Source organism: Dipodomys spectabilis, unplaced genomic scaffold (genome assembly GCF_019054845.1).
Source record: "Dipodomys spectabilis isolate Male_0828 unplaced genomic scaffold, ASM1905484v1 ptg000001l, whole genome shotgun sequence".
Classification (NCBI taxonomy): domain Eukaryota; kingdom Metazoa; phylum Chordata; class Mammalia; order Rodentia; family Heteromyidae; genus Dipodomys; species Dipodomys spectabilis.
Window position 1 is genome coordinate 32,201,387 of NW_024870678.1, and position 20,040 is coordinate 32,221,426.

The 20,040-nt window shown below is 42.2% G+C and overlaps 1 protein-coding gene across 3 annotated transcripts in view; it reads left to right on the forward strand.

The window, feature by feature from the left end:
- Ppp1r14c (protein phosphatase 1 regulatory inhibitor subunit 14C) overlaps positions 1-20,040 on the forward strand; it is an 84,796-nt gene that overhangs the window by 56,967 nt on the left and 7,789 nt on the right. For 2 of the 3 annotated variants that reach the window (XM_042687836.1, XM_042687962.1), the window contains one exon: positions 14,570-16,159. In XM_042687836.1, the coding sequence (XP_042543770.1) occupies positions 14,570-14,644 (75 nt within the window). In that variant the 3' untranslated portion in view covers positions 14,645-16,159. Of the gene's footprint in view, positions 1-14,569; positions 16,160-20,040 lie in introns of those variants that run through there. The other variant, XR_006148589.1, reaches the window with a different exon arrangement.

A 20,040-nucleotide genomic window follows, 5' to 3' on the forward strand; every position in this document is an offset into this window, starting at 1 on the left:
AACTCTTTTTTTAATATATATATATTTTTTTATTGTGAAAATACCATACAGAGGGGTTACAATTACATGGGCAAGATAATGAGTACATTTCTTATCAAGCATTGTTGCCTCCTCCTTTGTTTCCCCTTCCCATCCCTACCCATCTCCCCCCGCCCCCCACTCTCCACCTTCCGCCCCCTCCCGGTAATATATATTTTTTTATTGTACAGCAGGGTTACAATTACTACATCTTAACTCTTGAACTCAGGGCTTGGACACTGTCTCTGAGCTTTTTTTCACTCAAGGCTGGTGTTCTACCTTTTGAACCATAGCTCCACTTCTGACTTTTTGGTAGTTAACAGAAAATAAGAGTTTCAGGGACTTTCCTCCTGCTAGGAATGGCTTCGAACTTTGATCCTCAGATCTCATCCTCCTGAGCATCTAAGATTATAGACATGAACCACTGGCACCTGACTAAACTTGGAACTCTTGACATAAGTCTTTTCTCAGTTGGTCTCATCAAACTCAGCAATATAAATGTCATCAGACTAATGTATTAGTGATCAATGAGTAAAAATGGTGTATTTATTTCTTCTGCTTGAGTAAATACCATCTTGATTGTAGTTGATATAAAATTAGAGCTGGCTTAAGTGAGAATGTCTAAAATACAAGAAGAAAAGTAACGATCTTACCTTGAATATTTGCATATGAGTTGTCAGAGTGGAGGGGAGGTGGTAGAATCAGAGGCAGAAGTTTACAGGTATAGGATCAGTTCCTATTTCCCACTCTTCCCTTACAAGCTGTTCAAATCTTTAGGACAGAAAGAAGTTCACCCATGGTACTGGGGTGAGGCACAGCATGCATTTAGTATCAGCAGGATACCATTAGGCCAACCAATACGCTTTTCATAAAGGACTGTGTTTATCATCAGCTTTTTCTGTAAGTACCTTTATTTCACCAGAGCTTGGGCTGTCACCTGTCTTTTGGACAATCAAAGCCTGTGAATTGCTGTGCATTGTGGGCTCACCAGGATGACTCACGAATGAGTAGGTAGTAAGAGGAATTTTCAGGTCCCAGAAATCTGCTGGGTCAGGGAAATGTCACAGTCATGACATGGTACCTCTGAGTAATTTACAAGCAGAAATCAACCAATGTTTCTTGAGACATGCTACAAGAAAAGAAGCTTGCTTAGAAGAACTTCCTGAGGATTCTATCCATTAAACTCTTTTCTAGAACTATGGGCTGATTGTAGCTCATCTGTGTGGCACCCATGAGCTACAGAAGTAAACTCTGTGGTTTGTATAGAAGTTTACTTCATGGTGCTTGCTAAAGGACTACTGAATCCACCTAAACTTCTTTACCCTTCAAAAAACCTCTAAGCCCTCCTCACGGGATGCATTCTGATTTCCACTGTAATCTGTGCTGCCAGACCCCAAATAAGTGCTCTTTTGTTTCGCAGACCATCTTAACCTTTCTTGAAAACATAGCAGATAATATTCTCCCTCTTGGATAATGAGAATCTTGGTGGAGTAACTTTAGTTTCCTTAGTGTTTGCCAAGTGGTAGATTATAATTTTACTGGATTTCTGCCCCCCCTCCTCTGATCACTTACTGATTTGGAATATTCATGAGGATTTCATGTTGTCTGAATTGCAAATGTAAAGATTCAGAGGATTATGTTAGTAAGGGAAGAAGAGTTAAATGCCCTTGAATTGAAAATGGTGATCACAAGTGGGGTCCTCTGCTGCCTCCAAATTGGGGTTGGGATTTGTTAGTCCAAAAGCAGTGGACTGAATCTCTTAAGACAGATTAATACGCCCACTCTCACGCAGAACAAATTAATCTTTAGAAGCAGGTAGTCAAGAAAATAAATGGACAGTACAGTGGCAGTGGTTTTAAGTTCAAGGAGGGCAATGAAAGCTGAGGTGCAGGAAAGGCCTTCAGGAATTTATGAAGGCAGAAGTCATGACAGTAGATCTGCAAACCCTTCCCTGCAGCAGCTTCTAAAGCTTCTTTCAAGATAATGCAAAATAGGATCAATTCTGGTGTTGCCTGCCAGCAAATGGACCCTTCTAAAGATAAGTAATACCTGCACCCCACCCCCACCCCCGCCCCTGCCCACAAGGAAGCACAGCGGGACATGTATTCTGGAGTGAAATGGATGCTGCTTGCTGTGGGGCCGAGGAGTGTTGTTGACTGTGGGACTGCATTTCCAGTGTCTCCTGGGTGGGGCACGTCTAAAAGTGGCCTTCTCTGGGCTGACTCACCTCCTTTGGCTTCCTTGATAATGATCAAGCTTATTTTTTTCAATGCCTCTGCGATAACTTTTGCTATTTGGAAGTTTTCAGGTCTTCCCATGGCCTTTTCAAAAAGGCACATCCCAGCCTTCCATTCCCCTCATTGATCTAGCTAGAGTGATCTGGAATTCTCACTCTCCAGCCTGTCACACCTTGCCCAATTCCCACCATGACGGTTGATCATTGAGCTCTTTGGAAAAAGTACAGCTTCTTAGAATTTGACACTTGACACTGGAGGTCTGTAATCCCAGGATTTGGGAGGCTGAAGCCAAAGGATTACAAGTTCAAGGCCAACCTGGGTTCTAGAGTGAGACCCTGCACAAAACAAGACAAAATGAGAACCACAATCTTGCATGGGGGCTAGCTGTTGCTGGAAGTGGGCAGATGCTGGAGGTTGGGAGCAGATGGAGCCTGTGAATAGGCAGTTTTCAGGCATGGCTGGCCGGGGAAACAAGGCCCATGTGGGTCTCAGCCTCAGGAGTCCTCACCTATTGTTCTCTGCCTCAGGAGTGGGTGGTGGTTTCTGAAAAAGCAGGTTGAGTTCTTCCAGGACTCTTGGAGCTTGCCTCCCTGGCAGCTGCAGAGGCGGGTGATTTTAAAGCATTTTTCCTAAAAACTCCTCTTCCTAGGGGATACTAATAATACTGCCTGATATCTGTTTATCATCTTCGTTTTAAATGGTTCAGCATGCTTGAAAGAATCACAAAGCAGGCTTTACAGTGATACTGGTCCCTTCACTTCCTACTGTCCAAATAAACCCATCTCTTTTGAAAGCAGTGTGTTACCACCAAGTGTAACTGATTAATTACTTTGAACGCCCAGGGAAGGCTCCCAGGTGCCTGGCTATGGTGATAATGACAAAATGTGTGTGTCCATCTGCTGCCTCTGCCACAGACCCAGGATGGAATCTGGGGAATGAAGGCTCCAAGTAGAGTGTGCCAGTCGATGCCATGCCCCATGACGGAGCTGTGTGGCAGTAACTCTGGAGTGAGAAAAGACCTTTTGTTCTCATGCCTGCTTCCTGATTTATTTTCCCTCTTCACCAGCCTTGACTTCTTAGAAGTCTATAAATCAGGAGGCAGCATTCTGTAGTCAGTTTAACAAGCTCCTGAAAGTGTTATTCTTTTTTTTTTTTTTTTTTTTTAGTATTGCTTCTTTAATCTCTTCTTCTCTTCTTCCCTCCATCCCTCCCTCTCTTTATCCCTCCCTCCTTTTCTCTCTCTGGAACATGGTAGGCTCTACTCTTCCCCCAATTCCCCAGCCTTTTTAGTTTCATACTGCTTAAAGAAGTTGGACCAACTGATACTTTGTGTGAGTTTTTCCCTCCCTTAAGGGACATGGAAGAGTCTAGTCCCATCCTGCCCCTTTCTGTACTTTCATGCTGTAGTTCTATGAATTAGTTCTTTCATTCATGTAATTCTTTACTTTGCAAACCTTTGCGTAGCTTCTCATAATATATTAGGCTTTGTACTAGGAAAACAAAGGTGAATAAGAAGACTGTTGCAACCAAGTATGCACATGGATTATTTTGTATGCTTTGCATAAATAATTTTTTCTCACATGTCTTTTCAAGCTCCTTTATTTTATACAATATTGGATGTTAACACAGGAAGCTGTATTTCAGGAGGAAGTCTATTTCATTCTTTTTAAAAAATTGAATAGCATTCTTTTGTATTAACTATAATTTAATCAATTTTTCTTTTGATACTCACTTGAATTGTCTTCAGTTTATCTTTATTATAAACAGAGGTGGAATAAAATTACTATTATTGATCTATTGTTCTATGTACAAAAATTTTTCCAAGGAAATACCAAGAATTGGAACTGCACTTAATACTTGTATCAGCTTGCGTGCTCACACTGATACAAGCATTAAAAATTCCCTTTTAATGTCATCATTACCTCACCTGGTATTGCTAATGTTTAAGATTTTGCCCATCTAAAAGCAGCTTGTTGTTTTGACATTTCTTTTCCTGAGTAGTAAGAATAAGGATTTGGGAAGAGGAGTTGGGAGCGGGAAAACCTGCAAGAAAATAAGGAAGAGGGTGACACTGTTCAAAGGGAAATGTACTCATTACCTGATTTATATAACTAACCTTTCTGAAAATTACCTTTACAAATAGAAATAAAATGAGGAATTTTTTGTATGTGCTTATTAGCTGTTTCTATATCATTCTTTGGGAGTTTTCCATTTCAAATTCAATGTGTGCTTTTCTCTGAGTTACTTTCTGTGCCGATTTTGGGGAGTCCTGTGTATTTTGGATGACAATCCTTTGACCTTTATGTAGATTGTAATTGTTAAGTTTCCTAATGGTAGATCTTATTTCCAGTTACAAGGTCTTCTATGCACAGGAGTTGAGTTTTTTTCCGGTACTGAAGTTTGAACTCAGGGCCTTACGCTTACATGGCTTGCCTGCGTGACCAGCACACTTCTACCACTGAAGCCATGCCTCCAGCCCTGCTTTTTGCTGGTTATATTGAGGATGAAGTCTTGTGGACTTTTCTGTCCAGGCTGTCTTTGAACCATGATCCTCTTGGGTGTTAGTTCCTAAGTAGCTAACCTTACAGAAGTAATCCATTAGAGCCAAACCAGAAGCTTTAAATTTTGAATCAAATTTGTCAATGACATCTTTCATGGCTTGTGCTTTTAAGAAAAATTCAAAAATCTATTACTATTTTAGTGTGTTTAAAAATAGTTCCTTATGCTTTGTTTTAAACATTTTTACTTTTACTTTTTACTTTTAGGTATTCAAATGCTTCTTCCCTCTATTTGTCTATACAGTGTGAGGTAGGGATCTACAGTTACATTTTGCTGTATTATCCTAGTGCTATGCAAACATAGTCAGCCCTTCTTTCCTTCACTGATCTTAATTCATTTCTGTGTGTGTCGAGTTGCCCTATATGTAGGGCCTACTTTTGGTTGCCTGTCCCTGGCAAGAAATGGAAGCAAAGGTTTATCCTCAGGAGACAATTTCCATAATGTACTTATAAAGACACAGTCCTTTGAGTATCTGTCATCCTTTTCCCCACCCTTAAAAGTTACAGAATTGTTGTGTGAATCATATGTATTTCAAGTCAGTTTAAGTTTGTAATTAGATTAAAATTACCTAGCCTGACTGCTTAATACAAAATATTTCTTATCCTAGGCAGCCTGGCACAGAGAGAAGGATCAGGCCCTCCACCTGGCATTCATTCCAGGTTCTTTATGCCTTTACATTAACACAGTGTTTGAATCCAGGGCTGACTACTTAGTAGCTGCACGGCCTCAGGAAAGCCTCTAAATCCTTCTAAGCCCATTTTACAAGATATTAGTAATGATTAAATCAGGCAGTATGTGAAATGCACAGTGTGCCTGCCTCCTAGAAGTTGCCCAATAAATATGAACTGAATGTGAACCCTAGCCAGGTGCTCAGTTCTTTTGACAGAGTGACACTATGCCCGGCAAAATGACAACTGCAAGAGAGAATTGTCTGTATATGAATTAATGTGTAAAAAGAAAAAGGAGAGGGTAGAGGATTTTCACATACAATAATAGTGCCCAGCACAGAGGGGTAGGCTGGGCATAGCAACTCAGAGGCTGAACACAGGGTCACTTAAAAAGGCAACTATTGAGGGTAGGAGGTTTTTGTTTTTGTTTCCTTGTTAAGGGGGGATAGTCTGGTGGAAGGGAAGGCGGAGACTTTCCCTGCAGTGTGACACAGACAATGACTCAGAGGAGTCAGGAGAAGGGGGAGGAAGAGGTGGAGGTGTAAGATGATGGTGGTGGTGGTGGTGGTGTGTGTGTGTGTGTGTGTGCGCGTGTGTATTATGTGTTGAGGTAGTAGATAGTTGGGAAATACTGCTGAAGGAATGTCTTCTAGCCCATTTAAGCACTTCATGAAATGAAGGGCAAACATACTTGTTTGTAGCCCTTTAAGAGGGGAAGTGATACAGGCCAAGGATCTCTTGACTGCTGGCTTGATAGCAAGCCATTGCCTAGCTGCAGGAGCGGGAAAAGGCAGGGATCTGCTGAGCAAGGTGCTGAGGAACTGCAGCCCTCCACCAGGCACTGTGAGAGGCCACTATGGCCTTCTTCAGCCTGGGTGGCCTCAATACTTACAGGGAGGAACCACAGCCATGGAGGGAGGAACACTTGCTGACCAGGACCACTGTGAGCTTCCCTGAAGAAACATGTGCTGATATTCATACCCTGACCGAGCACTCAGGGTCTCATGTTCTTCTCATCTGCCTTCATTGTCACACCTTCCCATAGGGAATGGGGGGGGGCGGGGGGAGAGAATAGCTACAAGGTGTGTGTGTGTGTGTGTGTGTGTGTGTGTGTGTGTGTGTAGCCCATTTCTTAGTGCACGCTGTGATACCATGTCCAGAGTACCTGGGACTGGATGATAACAAACAAAAAAACAATTTTTTCATGTGCGTGCCAGGCCTGGGCTTGAACTCAGGGCCTGGGCACTGTTCCTGAGCTTTTGTGTTTAACGCTCTTGCTCTAGCATTTGAGCCACAGCTCCACTTCCAGCATTTCTGATGGAGATAAGAGTTTTGGAGATAAGGACTTTTCCTGCTTGGGGTGGCTTCAATTTGTGATCCTCAGACCTCAGCTTCCTGAGTAGCTAGGATTATGGGGGTGGGTGACTAGGCCCAGTGTAAAGAGTATTTCTAACAGTGTAGAGGCTGAGAGGCCTAAGAGCATGGTGCTGGCCTCTGACAGAGACCTCTTGGATGCATCATCAAAGCTCAGAATGAAAAGAGAACACATGAGAGAAACAGAGGTAAGAGAAAGCCAAATGTTCTTTATAACAATCTACTTTTAGGATAACTAATCCCCTTTTGGGATAATGATATTAATCCACTCAAAGCAAGCCCACACGGCCTAATCACCTCTTAGAGGCCCTGCTTCTTAATACTGTCACAATGGCAGTTAGATTTCAGCATGAGTTTTGTAGGGGAAGGGGAGGAGAAGGGTAGAAGAGAGAAGAAGGAGAGTATAGGGAAGGAAGAGGGAGAGGATAGGAGAGAGAGAGAGAGAGACCTAAGGGCGGGGGGAGGGGAGAAGACAGAAAGATAGAGACAGGAGAGGAAGAGACAGACAGACAGACAGACAGACAGACAAAGGAAAAAGAATCATCATCATCTATCCAAGAACCTATCCCAGTGGCCTATTTCCTCCAGAAATTAGGCTCCACCTCCAAAAGTATCTAGCACCTCCCAAAACAGCACCCTCATGATGAAGCCTTCAATATATGAGCCTTTTGGGCTGGGAAGGTGGCTCAATGGTAGAGCGCTTGCCTTGCATGCCTGAGGCCCTGGGTTTGATTCCTCAGCACCACATAAGCAAAAAGAAAAAAGCCGGAGGTGGCGCTGTGGCTCAAGTGGTAGAGCGCTAGCCTTGAGCTGAAGAGCTGAGGGACAGCACCCAGGCCTAGAGTTCAGGCCTCACGACCGGACCCCCCTCCCCCCCCAAAAAAATATATATATATGAGCCTTTTGAGGGATGCTTTATTGAAAACATAACGGTGATCATGAGAATGACCAAGGCAGTGGGAATTGTTTGCACTGCACTTACTGTAATCTCAGCACTGTCCCGCCATTTCATGTATTAACTTACTTAAGCATTTCATGTTTATATTACTCCCACTTACAGCGGAGGAAAACTGGGGCATGGAGAATACAATCTGAGTTACACCCAAGGACTTGAACCTAGGCTGTCTCTAGATCCAGAATCCTCCTCTCTGCCAGGTGACGACACTGCCCCCTGCTGTGTGTGTATGGGCTGAACAAGCCCGGTTAACAGAACTTTTTCCATTTGTTCCAAAAGGTTCTGCAGTGTTTGGGATCTAAGTCTTTGTCTTCAGTCTCTCTGCTTCTTGTGACATTATTCATTTCTCAGTCCTGGGGGTACTAGGCCCTAACCTCATTAAAAACAGGTGACTGGTTCAGCCCCAGTTTGCTTTCTATTCAGGGCCCAAGAGCTCAGGTAAGCACGGTAAGCAGGTAAGTCTGCAGGGTGTGGGAACTCACTTGGCACTGTCGCTTATGCCTACTACCAGCAGTGCTTTCCTTGTCTTCTGCCCCTGCTGACCTAGAAGCTCCTGAAAAACAGGACTTCTACCCTCCTTTCCTCTCAGCTTAGCACTCAGGGCAGGATCTAACAGAGATTCCACTTAGGGTTCAATGAGGGCTCTGCAGATAGTTACCCAACTCAGTTGGCACCAAAGGCCTAGATTTAAGTATTTGCTTTGTGATCTGGAGCAGCTGACTTGTAATGGAATAGAACATAAGCTTTACTGAACTGCACAACTTACGGTTTTGGATTAACTATGGGCATATGGAAAAGGGCTCCACAGGGGAGACCTTCAATCATGTTAGATCCTTCATATCAAGCCTAAATGGTCAAATTCTGATATGGAACCCGTGCCTGCCCATTGGGTTCATCCACTCACATGCATCTGTTTATACAAAGCCAAAAAAGAGTTGATAGCTTTTTTGTTGAGTAGTGAGAAGATTATGTCCTTTGTGGCTACGAAAATGCCTTAAATGACTATATTTTCATTGGGAATTCTTCGGCTGAGGAATAACATGTTAATCCTTCTCAGCATGTTTAGAGCATACACCAGTTAAGAGGAAGCTCTATCAAGGCAATGGTGAAATGCCACCTTGGAAACAACTTGTATGTCAAGACAGAAAGTCCACAGACTGCTTACCAAGTTAGTAATGTTCTAGATCATAAAGCAATACTCGGATTTAAAGGGATTCAAATCATTCAAAGCATGTTCTTTGACAACCGTGATATTGTCTTAGAAATTAAAAACAGAATAATATCTGGAAAATCTCCAAATATTTGGAAACTAAATAATGCGTATCTAAGTAATTCAAAGCCCAAAGAAGAGGGGGATTGAAAAGTATTTTGAACTAAGTGAAAATGAAAGCCCATCTTATCTTTCTGAGATTTCACTAATGCAGTGATTAGAGGAGAAGGTGTAGTATTAGATGTCTAAGTTATAACATATAAGGAACCTTAAGAATAACAACAATGACAACCAAGAGGATAAAAGATTGAGGCTAAGCCAGGTGCTGGTGGCTCATGCCTATCATCTTAGCTACTTAGGAGGCTGAATCTGAAGACCATGATTTAAAGCTAGCCTAGGTAGAGAAATCTGCAAGCTTCTTATCTCCATTAATCAACAAAAAAGCCAGAAGTGGAACTGTGGCCCAAGTGGTAGAGCATCAGCCTTAAGTAGAAAAGCCAAGCAAGGTTTTCAACCCTCTCCCCAACCCCCTACCTCTGTATATGGAAATAATAAAGATGTAAGTGGAGCTCAGTGGAATGGAAAAGGTCAATAAAATTGGCAAACTTCTATTTACTCAGGTAAGTAGGAATAGAGAAGATGAATGATCAATATCAGAAATGCGAGTAGGGAACATGACTACAGAGATTCAACAAATACCATGAGCAACCTTATAAAATGAATTTCAGCAGCTTAGATGAAACGAGCATAAAACATTGTGATATAATAAGCAATGCGTATTTGAATTGGTCTCCCCTCCACGAATGATGTTTCTGAAACACTTGTAATTTCCTGATTAATAGGGGAGCTACATTCATCTTTTGTTCAAATGCTTGATCGTTTACCCCAGTTCCTGGTGCAAAGCTCCTAATCCTTTCCTAGGCAATACTGGGTAGCAGGAGTATCTTTTTTTAATAGTGGAATTTAATAGATGAATTAGCAGAGGAAGCCAGTTGGAGGAGATAAAGAGGCTAGCTGACAGCTTCCTTGCAGAGTCCTACAGAGGAACAAGTCAATGTGAGCAGATGCAGAGATAACAAGAAATGCTGGAAAGAATTCCTTTCTTTTCAAGTTTCTGCAAGTGTTCTATACAAAGTTAGTGTGATTTCTTTCTTACATGTCTAGTAAAACCCCCACTGAGGAGACAATGGATAATTGATCCATTAATTTAATTAATGGCATATGTTTTGGAGTCCTGATAAGGTCTGGTCACCAGGAAGATCAAGTCAGTTAGAAGCTTGGAGCTGTCAATCCTACCTGCCCCTCCTCTTCCCTCCTCCCCTGCCCCCACTCCCACCCCCGTAAAAGGAAAGGAGCTGGAGGTTGAGCTAATAGTCCATCATGTTTGTGTTATGAACTTCCATGGGCACCCCTAAATGCAGGGTTCACATGACAGCGCTGAGAGTGTAGCATGCTCAGAGACAGATTGAGGGATCTAGACCCTTCCCTCATACCTTAACCCTCTGTATATCTTTATCTTGCTGTTTAGCTGTATCATTTACCATCTCCTTTATTATTAGTGGTAATCTAAGTGTTTACCTGGATTGTGTGACCTGCTGTGGCAAATTGTTGAATAAAAGGAGTGGGGGCAGTAGAAACTCCCTTACTTATGTCAGTTGTCAGAAGTATGCCTGACAAGCCTGAGTTCCACATCTGAACGGAGGACAGTTTTGTAGGGCTTACACTTTAACCTGTGGGAGGTAAATAGCATTTGTTTGTCCCAGTACTGGGGCATGAACTCAGGTCTAGGCATTGTCTCTTAGCTTTTTTGCTAAGCCTAGCATTCTACCACTTGAGCCATGGTTCCACTTCTGGCCTTTTGGTGCTTAACTAGAAATGAGACTGTCCAGCTCACACCAATCCTCAGATCTTAAATCTCCTCTGAGTAGCTATATTACTGGTGTGAGCACCATGCCCGATGGTAACTAACTCTTCAGCACAAAATATCTAGTGTCACAATTGAATCCAAACTTGGTGCCCTCTGTTGGTATCCACTGGTGAAGTGATTGCTTGGTTGTGGGGAATGGAAACCTATCTCCTCTGACATTTCAACCTCCAGACATATGGAGGGTGAGAGCAGGAAACATGATTTTGTTTTTCCAATCTGACAGAGGCAAGTTCCTTAAAAGACACACCCTATCAAAACTTCTCAAAAGAAAAACAGACTCCTCCCACAAAAAACACCCCAACAACTCTAGGCCCTAATGGCCTCATTGGGGGTTTTACTAGACATCTAAGGTAGAACTCACACTAACTCTATATAGAACACTTCCAGAAACTTGAAGGATTTCTTTCCAGTGCTTCTTGTTAACTCTCTACCTTGTCACACTGGCTTGTTCCTCTGTAGGAAGAGTCCTACAGCAAGGGGGCTATCAGCTAGGTCTCTGTATCTCCTCCAACTGGCTTCCTCTACTAATTCAGGTCTCAAATCAGTGTCATTTCCTCCAAGGAATAACCTTTCTGAGACTAAATTAGCATTCCCAGTCCAAGGCAAAATGACTCTTGGAAGTGAATGAGATATACTGAAAGTCACTGATCTAAGTGTTTTTGAGTAATACAAACTCAAAGCCCAACTATTTAATTAGAGGTCCTTGAATTTTCCTCAAGAATCATCTGCAATCAACAGAATCCTTCTGTGCAAGTGGTGTTGGCAAGCTTCTATTTTGAAAATAAATATTGAGCTTGCTTTTTTTAACCCACTCAGCTGAGCACCCAAATATGCAAATTTCATGAGCAGCATAAGTATGCACATTATGCACAAAACAGTATATTAAGATAAATATACAAGTTATGTTCATATAAAATGAAAAATTGGATTTTTTCCATTCATACTAATGCATCATAGTCCCAAGAAAAATTATATCTTTGTGGGCTGGAAAGGTGGCTCAGTGGTAGAGTGCTTGCCTTGCATGCATGAGGCCCTGGGTTCGATTCCTCAGTACCACATAAGCAGAAAAAGCTGGAAGTGACGCTTTGGCTCAAGTGGTAGGGTGCTAGCCTTGAGCAGAAGACCTGAGGGACAGTGCTCAGGCCCAGAGTTCAGGCCCCATGACCGACAAAAAAAAAAGAAAAGAAAAATTATATCTTTGTGTGTGTATGTGGGGTGTGTGTGTGTGTGTGTGTGTGTGTGTGTGTGTGTACTGGGGCTTGAACTCAGGGCCTAGGCACTCTACCTTATGATGTTCTACCACTTGATCAAAATAGAGCTGTAGCTGAAGAGGCAGAGTGCTAGCCTTGAGCAAAAAAGCTCAGGGACAGCACCCAGGCTATGAGTTCAGGCCCCAAGACACTCTCTCTCTCTCTCTCTCTTCTCTCTCACACACACACACACACAGACACACACACACACACACACACACACAATTACATCATTAACCTTTTTAATCTCTGAGACTCATAAGCATTATGATTAATTTTCAGAGAAGTTTTGAATTAGATTTAAATTACCAACATTTTTGTCTTGAAGAGATATATCTGTAGTTCAGGGTATATTCTTCTTTATGTTATTTTAGTCTTAGCTCTGCAAAGGGAAGTTTCTAAACTATTGCACAAAGAATTGTGCACAAGATATTTAATAGGACTTGTGATTCTGATGCTGGACTTAAGAAGAAAGGAAATTTAGAGTCAAAGACTGAAACTTTTTATAGTAGTCATTTGTGTAACAGGTTTGTGAAACTATGTGCTAATACTATGTACTGATTAAATTGCACAAAGCATACAATAATACATTCAACTTTTCAAAGTGAAAATTGTGTGTAAATGGGAAAATGTAGCATTATTTCACTTAAGAGAATTCTTTAAGTTAGATAGGTATTCAGTAAATTGAAATCAGGCCTTCATTGTACTTCCATTGTCTTCCATTCTGTCCAGTCTTAGTAGATATGGTGGTGGTAAAAAGCATTTTGACATTTCACCCAATTCAAAGATAACTCTCCAGAGGAAATAATTAAAACTACATGCAAAGACTTAACTATAGAGATTTTAGTTACACCATTGTTTATAGTTTTGAAAAGCCAGGAACTACCTTAGAATCCATTGATGTAGGAATTAAGCAAATGGTATATTGTCTGCACAATAAGGGAGTGTAAAATTATGAGCATTAGTTTTTAGGAAGACTGCTTAATATTGTGGGAACAAGCTCCTGACATAACAATGCTAAGTGGAACAAAAGGATATTGTTATATTCAGTATGATCTTAATTAGGAGGTATAAACAATTTTCCATAGAAGAAATATGTTCACAGCTGTTCATTCTAAGGAGTATATTGTTGCTTTTTGGTATTTTCCAAGTTTTCTTAGAAAAATTGTGTATTATTTTTATAGTAACAAAAAAGAAAAGCCAACGATGGTGGTAACTTTAAGTGTTTAAGCTTATTGTATTTAGCTCTGGAGAGCAGGAAGGACCCTTGAGCCTGGGCCTCTGGCTGTGAGAGCCGGGGGTGGCTTGGAGGGAGAGTAATATTTCTCACTGATTGTACCCTCAGCTGGTCCCTAAAGTCTGATCATTTGCTGGCTGTGAACTTGCTGGTCAGAGGGTCTGGCTGTCATTCTTGTCTTTGACCAATACAATTATATTATAAAATACAATTAACGCATGAACGTGCCTTGGATGGGGTTCCGACATTTTGAAATGTGAGGCAACAATCCATTTCCCAGTGGATTTCGATCCATTTGCAGGTCATGCAATCATTTCCGTGGATCGCAGCCCTGCAGCTTCCCTCTAAAAATGAAAGGAGAATCAAAAAGAAAATAACAGAATGCATCGCACAAAACAGTCTTTGTGTAAATTTTAACCTCAGGTGTGTGTAGGTAATGTGGTATGGTTTAGTTCGAGTTGGGTTTGGGGCTATGGATTACAGTCCATAAAGTCCCTTTATGTGATCTAGAGCGCTGGTTCTCTGTGAGCTTGGGAGCAGGGGCACTCATGCCACTGGTGAAAGGCACATCAGAAAAGCACATCGTCAGCTTCACCCACATCTACCTACCAAACCACCCCTCTACTGGATCCACTGTGCTGGTGGGCCTAGCACTCAGTGGCTTAATCCACACCGTCACTAATAGATCTGATGCACATTCAACTTCCAGGGCCTCTTGTCCTTGTCTTGAGCCTTCAGGTACCCTCTCAGACAGTGCTAACATCAACTGTGACCTAGTTAGAAATGCAGGGTCTTAGACCCTAACCTGGCCGTACTCTACAAGAGCCCCAGGTGATCTCCGTGTACACAGTAAGCCCCAGGTGCTCTCCACACGTGCCTCTAGCAACCACATAGATAATATCAGTGAGAGAAGCGGGCCTGGCTTCCCTCCTAAGGCGAGTAGAGCAGGGTGAAGGCAGCAAGGCTGGGCTATGAAGTTGAGGCCTTCTTTGTTTGTTTCCCAATTTCCCTATTACGCCAGTTCCAACCATCAACTAAGATTCGCGGTGCTTGCCATCACTTACTTACTTCACAGATTTTTCAACATGGATTTTAGTAGCATGACTTCATGTTCACTTCTTTGATCTCTTTTAGGAATTTATCAAAGAGCTACTCTCCAAGATAAGAGGCATGAGGAAGCTAAGCCCTCCACAGAGGAAGAGCATATGATTCTGGAACAGGGTAGAACTGTCTCGGAGACGAAGAAAGGGTCCTGGGGTTTGAACTTCATGAAGACTTATTAAACAACAGTTGTCCTTCTGAACAACTTCTTTTTGGTGTGTGTGTGGGGAGGGGGATTTATTAGACATTTATTCATGAGCGTTCCTTTTCATTGTCGTTTCTAAAGGTTTTCACTAGTGTAATATCTTAATAGCAAAGGTATCACGACTCTGACTGCAGCCCAGCCAAGGATTATCCAGGCTGGTAGATGTCCAGTGATGAACCAGGCTGGGTGGTGTTTTCTGCAAGGACTTAGATGTTTAGGACCTTAACAATACAGGGAAGATGGTTTTCTTACAACCAGTTTTTCCTCCCCCTTAGGTTGTACATTTTGGCTCAGATGTCAAGTTTCTTGTTCTTGTATATATCTACGCAACAAGTTAAACTGTAGATGTGAGTTTTATTTCACATGGATGGGATAAACTTGTGCTCGTCTTAAGGAGGGAGGTCACAGCACTCGGCCTTTTTCATGGGAGTGCTGTTGACCCTCAGCGTTCACTTTCTGCACCAAAGTGGAAGAACTCAGTGTATCCGTTATTTTAATGAGCTACACTACAAAAAAATAATGTGTTGAGTTGGTCAAGGGCTTAATTTATGGACTCTCTGTCGTTTCCTTGGTTAAGATGCTTCGCCAGGTCATGTACTTATTGCCTCATTTGTGGTCTTTTAAAGTTTTATGAACACTTAATTCGAAAAACTAACATACTTTCTAGAGAAATGTCCATACTTTCTAAGTAGTGATTTGTCATGGAAAAGAGAAGTTGTGTGTAGTAATAGATTTCGCTGCTTTCAACGCACAAAAAACAAAACTGTGTATCATTCTGTTTGTGTGAAAGCAGGTAAGAAGGAAAGAAATTGGCTGGGCATCTCCCTCCTTCAAAGTAGATTCTAGTCCCTTTTGTGCCTGGTTAGCATCAGAGCAGAGTTGAGAGCTGAGGGTTGAGCAAGTGCAGAGATGGGCAAGGCCTTCCAGGCACTCGAGGAAGCAACACTTGCTGGCCTGGAAGTATGGATGTCCTTTGTGGCTTCTCTCAGTGGTTCAGAATGGAAACTCTGTGTGTTCCTGCTCCTCGGTGTGACCTTGACCTCCATGCTTAGAGGTAGGCCTGAGCACCTGTCTGCCCCCTCCATTATTACATACTAACTCTTTGGAGAAGAATTAGAATTCAGATGAGATGTGGGCAGGGTAACAGGTAAAAGTACGAGCTCTTCCATTCATGCGTCCCTGCGGCCTCTTCCTGGAAACCCCACCTACTGTAAGATGTCTCCAGGTGGTCCTGTCTGAGGACAGGGACCAGGCATTTTATATCAAGGGTGCTCTGAACATATTTTATTTTTTAAAAGAACTACGTTTGTGAATTTTACGTATACTGGCAAGCTTTTGGAAATGTATTTAATTTTGTAATGTTTATCAATGATTTATTTACAAGCTTATTTACTCAAATAAATGGAGCTGCTTACAAATCGGTTTGCTTCTGTGCTTTGTAGAATCTAATAAGGTGGTGATTTTATGTTGTTGGGTTAAGACAGATGAGAGCACCAAGTACCTTCTCATAATGCTGATTTTTTCATCTTCAAACTATTTGCAGAGATTTAATCCTTGCTCTCTCCCGAAGTGGCTTCATGTTGGCTGCTGGAAGTAAAGGTGTTGGGACACATGTTGGGGCTAGAAAAGAAACAAGAAGAGCAATGTGTACTCTGCCAGGCTTCTATTCCAGCCCTCTACTAGGCCACACCGCCCTCATTTTATTAAAACTCCCTCTTCCCATCTGAGAGAAATGTACAAGATTTCAACCTAATAAAATATGTCAGTTATTGTTAGAGTGTTACACATTGTATAACTCAGGATAGTGAAGGATTTTCAGGATTTCTACTAGACTTGACCAGCCCAAGATGTGGTCTTTAGATGAAGCAAGAAATGACTTTTTACCTTGCCTGGTAGTTTAAGCCTATAATCCCAGATACTTGAGAGGCTGAAATAGGAGGATTATGGTTCAAGGGTAGGCCAGGCAAAAACCTCAGCAAGACTTTGCCTTACAGAACAAGGTCTGCTGGTGTTGCATATCTAACCGCATCTAGGCAGTTAGAAGGATCATGGTCTCAGGCTGGTCTTGGGCAAAAGCATAAGACTAAAAATAAAGCAAACAAAAAGGAAAATTGGGGGTGGGGGGAATGGCTCAGGTGACAAAGTGTCTGTTTAGCCAGTAGGAGGCTCTGAATTCAAGTCACAGTATGGATAAAAATCCCTATAAAGGTCTCAACTACAACCAGCCCGGCTTCCTCCTTCCCTCCCTCCTTCCCTCCCTCCCATCCTTTAGGCAGCATCTGAGATCTTCTGAGGATTTCCCCAAGGAGTTTTGTTCTTAAGACACCAAGCTCGTCTTCTGCTGGCACGTCTTCCATGCACCCATGTCGGTTATCTGACTGCTGCCTCCTGGAATCCATGTCCAGTCTTGTGTCTCTCCTGTTTTCTGCTTAGTAGTGAAGTGTCCAGAGCACTGCACCCTACCCTTTACTTTGAAGTCTACTTCTCTGACAGAGAGAGCACCTGAGAGGATAGAGAGGAGAGAAGAGAGGATAACTATCTTTACCACTTCCTTAACACACACACACACACACACACACACACACACACACACACACACACACACACATGGCAGAAGAGAGAGAGAGAAAAACAGAGATGGAGGGAGGGAGGGAGGGAGAGAGAGGAGAAAGATGGAGGCTGAACTTCACAGCAAGTGAGAGATTGAGAGCCAAAGAGTGCTAGAAATAAGAACAGCAAAGGGGTGTGTGTGTGTGTGTGTGTGTGTGGCTTGTGCTGCCACCACATCTTCAAAATGTCTGTGCCTAGTACATGTGGAGAACCAGTCTGGGGACTTGGAGGTCTAGGCCCATAGGAAGACATTTCCTGTCTCCTGTCTGCCTCCTCTCCAGATCCAGAAGTTCTTTTTCTGGATAACAGTTTCTTCCTGAGTTTCTGCGCCAGGTGCAAGTGTCACCTATCTACAGAGAAGTGCCACCTCCCAGGAACCTGCAGACTGGTCCGGGCCTAGGCCTCTGGACTTTTTCTCCACCTGCCTTTCTTCCTTGGGTTCTCCTGCTCACAAGCTCTGGGATGGATTTTTCTCACCTGCTCAGTTTCACATGTCTGCATCAATGGCCAGTACCTGGCCCACTCCATGTCCTTCCATCATCCATCATTCTGCCTAAGATATCACTCAAACAAATGAAGACAAACATGTGAATCATTGTGTACCATATAGAGCAGTGAGTCCAAGGGAAGTTCACACTCAGCCATCTTTTCCCTGGGAAAACAGAATCATAAGAATAAAGCCTTGCCCTTTGACAAGGCATTTTTTATTGTCTGCATTTTTTTGGTATTTAATATCTGTGCAAATCATAAAGCTATGTGGGAATTTCAATTCCATAGAATATTTTATACTTTCTAGGAGCAAGTAAGCTTTCAATTGCTCTTTTTTTTCTTTTTTCTTTTTTTTTTCTTTTTGTCAGTTGTGGGACTTGAACTCTGGGCCTGGGTACTGTCCCTCGGCTCTTCAGCTCAAGGCTATCACTCTACCACTTGAGCCACAGCGCCACTTCCAGTTTTCTGGTGGTTAATTGGAGATAAGAGTCTCACGGATTTTCCTGCCTGGACTGGCTTTGAACCATGATCCTCAGATCTCAGCCTTATAAGTGGCTAGGATTACAGGTGTGAGCCACTGGCACCTGGCTTCAATTGCTCTTTGCTTGTTTTATCATGGGTCTCAAATCCAAAGTACTGCTCCTTAATTTATGGTTTTTATGTGAAGAAACACAAATGCTAAAGATACTTACATTTTTTATTACCTTTAAGTTGTTGTACAAAGGAGGTGCCATTTAATAAAGAGTTTATGAATACAATGCATCTGGATCAGTGTCACTCTCCCCCCCCTTTGATCCATCCCTTCTCTTTCTTTTGTAGCATATACAATGTCTTGACTACATTCTTCCCCTTGGACCCTCCTGCATTTGTCTACTCCTCTCTCCTTGGCCTCATCCCCGCCTTGAAAGTGCCTATTTCCTGTTGCTTGCTTTGCTAGGTTTTGACCTAGTTTTTCTAAAGAATTGCAGTATTTGAGCAATCCATAGAGTCTATACTTCATTCATTTGAAACCACTTGCATACCACTCATCATATTTGTTTATAGAGAGAAACTAACGAGAGAAGCCAACCTTTGTTTCTCTGGGTCTGGCTTACTCAATATAATTTTTCCCAAGTCTTTCCATTTTCTTACAAATGGTACAATGTCATTCTTTCTGATGGGTGAATAAAAGTCCATTGTGTATATATACCACATTTTCCATTGTACATATACCCCATTTTCTTCATCTATTCATGCATTGAAGGGCATCTTGGCTGATTCCATATCTATTCACTATGGCCAATAATGCTGCAGTGAACATGGCTGCACTGGTGGCTTTACTTTAACCTTGTTTGTATTTTATTGGATAAATGCCCAATTGCCACCATACACAGAAAGTAGGTCACACATTTAATGTTAGGACCAGAAGTTGCCTTGGCTGAAGCAATAGTTCAGTCTTTCTTGCCTGAGACCAAGAATAACTCACCAATGTAATGAAACAGAGGCACATTTCTAACGAACTCCAAAGTCTGAAGGCAGAAAATCTACAATCCCCATTTTGTTGCCAACAACCAATATCAAATAGTGATGATTGTCCAAGGAAAAACAAGCAGAGCTGAGGAGACTTTGAAGTCATAACCATCCATCAAAGCAGTCGTTTCACAGAGCGACTCCATTTATTACTGGGAGCAATTTTTTTGTGTGTTGTCAGAGTGGTAGGAAAGTCCTTGGGGCTTTTCTCAATGGTAGGGAAGTAAATGTTCATGGCCACCATGGATTTGTAAGAACACTTTGACTAACTCTTCAAATTCTTTATATCCAACTGCCTGAGTTTGGAACTCTGATTGTCCACCCAAGGCTGTATAAAAGCTTTTAAATTATATGTGTTGTCAGAATTGGCTCCTCAAGGAAGTGGAGGAAGCTTGTCTGTACTTTAGGTTTTAAAAATAATGTTACTGCTGCCCATGTCCAATCCCACAATTCCCTTTAATTTGTGACCTGGAGGCCAATCTATTGGGGTGACATAGATTATTTTTTCCAAGAATTCATAGTCAACAAGCACTGGTCGCCAGAGGTAATGGAGTTAGTGGTGAGGTTTCAGAAGCCACAGGGTGTCCATGTGTCTCTTTATCCTGCTGTGAGGTTTGTCTGGGGTGCCACAATCAACCTGTATATACTCCAGTCCTGGAGTTTGAACTCAGGGCCTTGTGCTTGCTAGGCA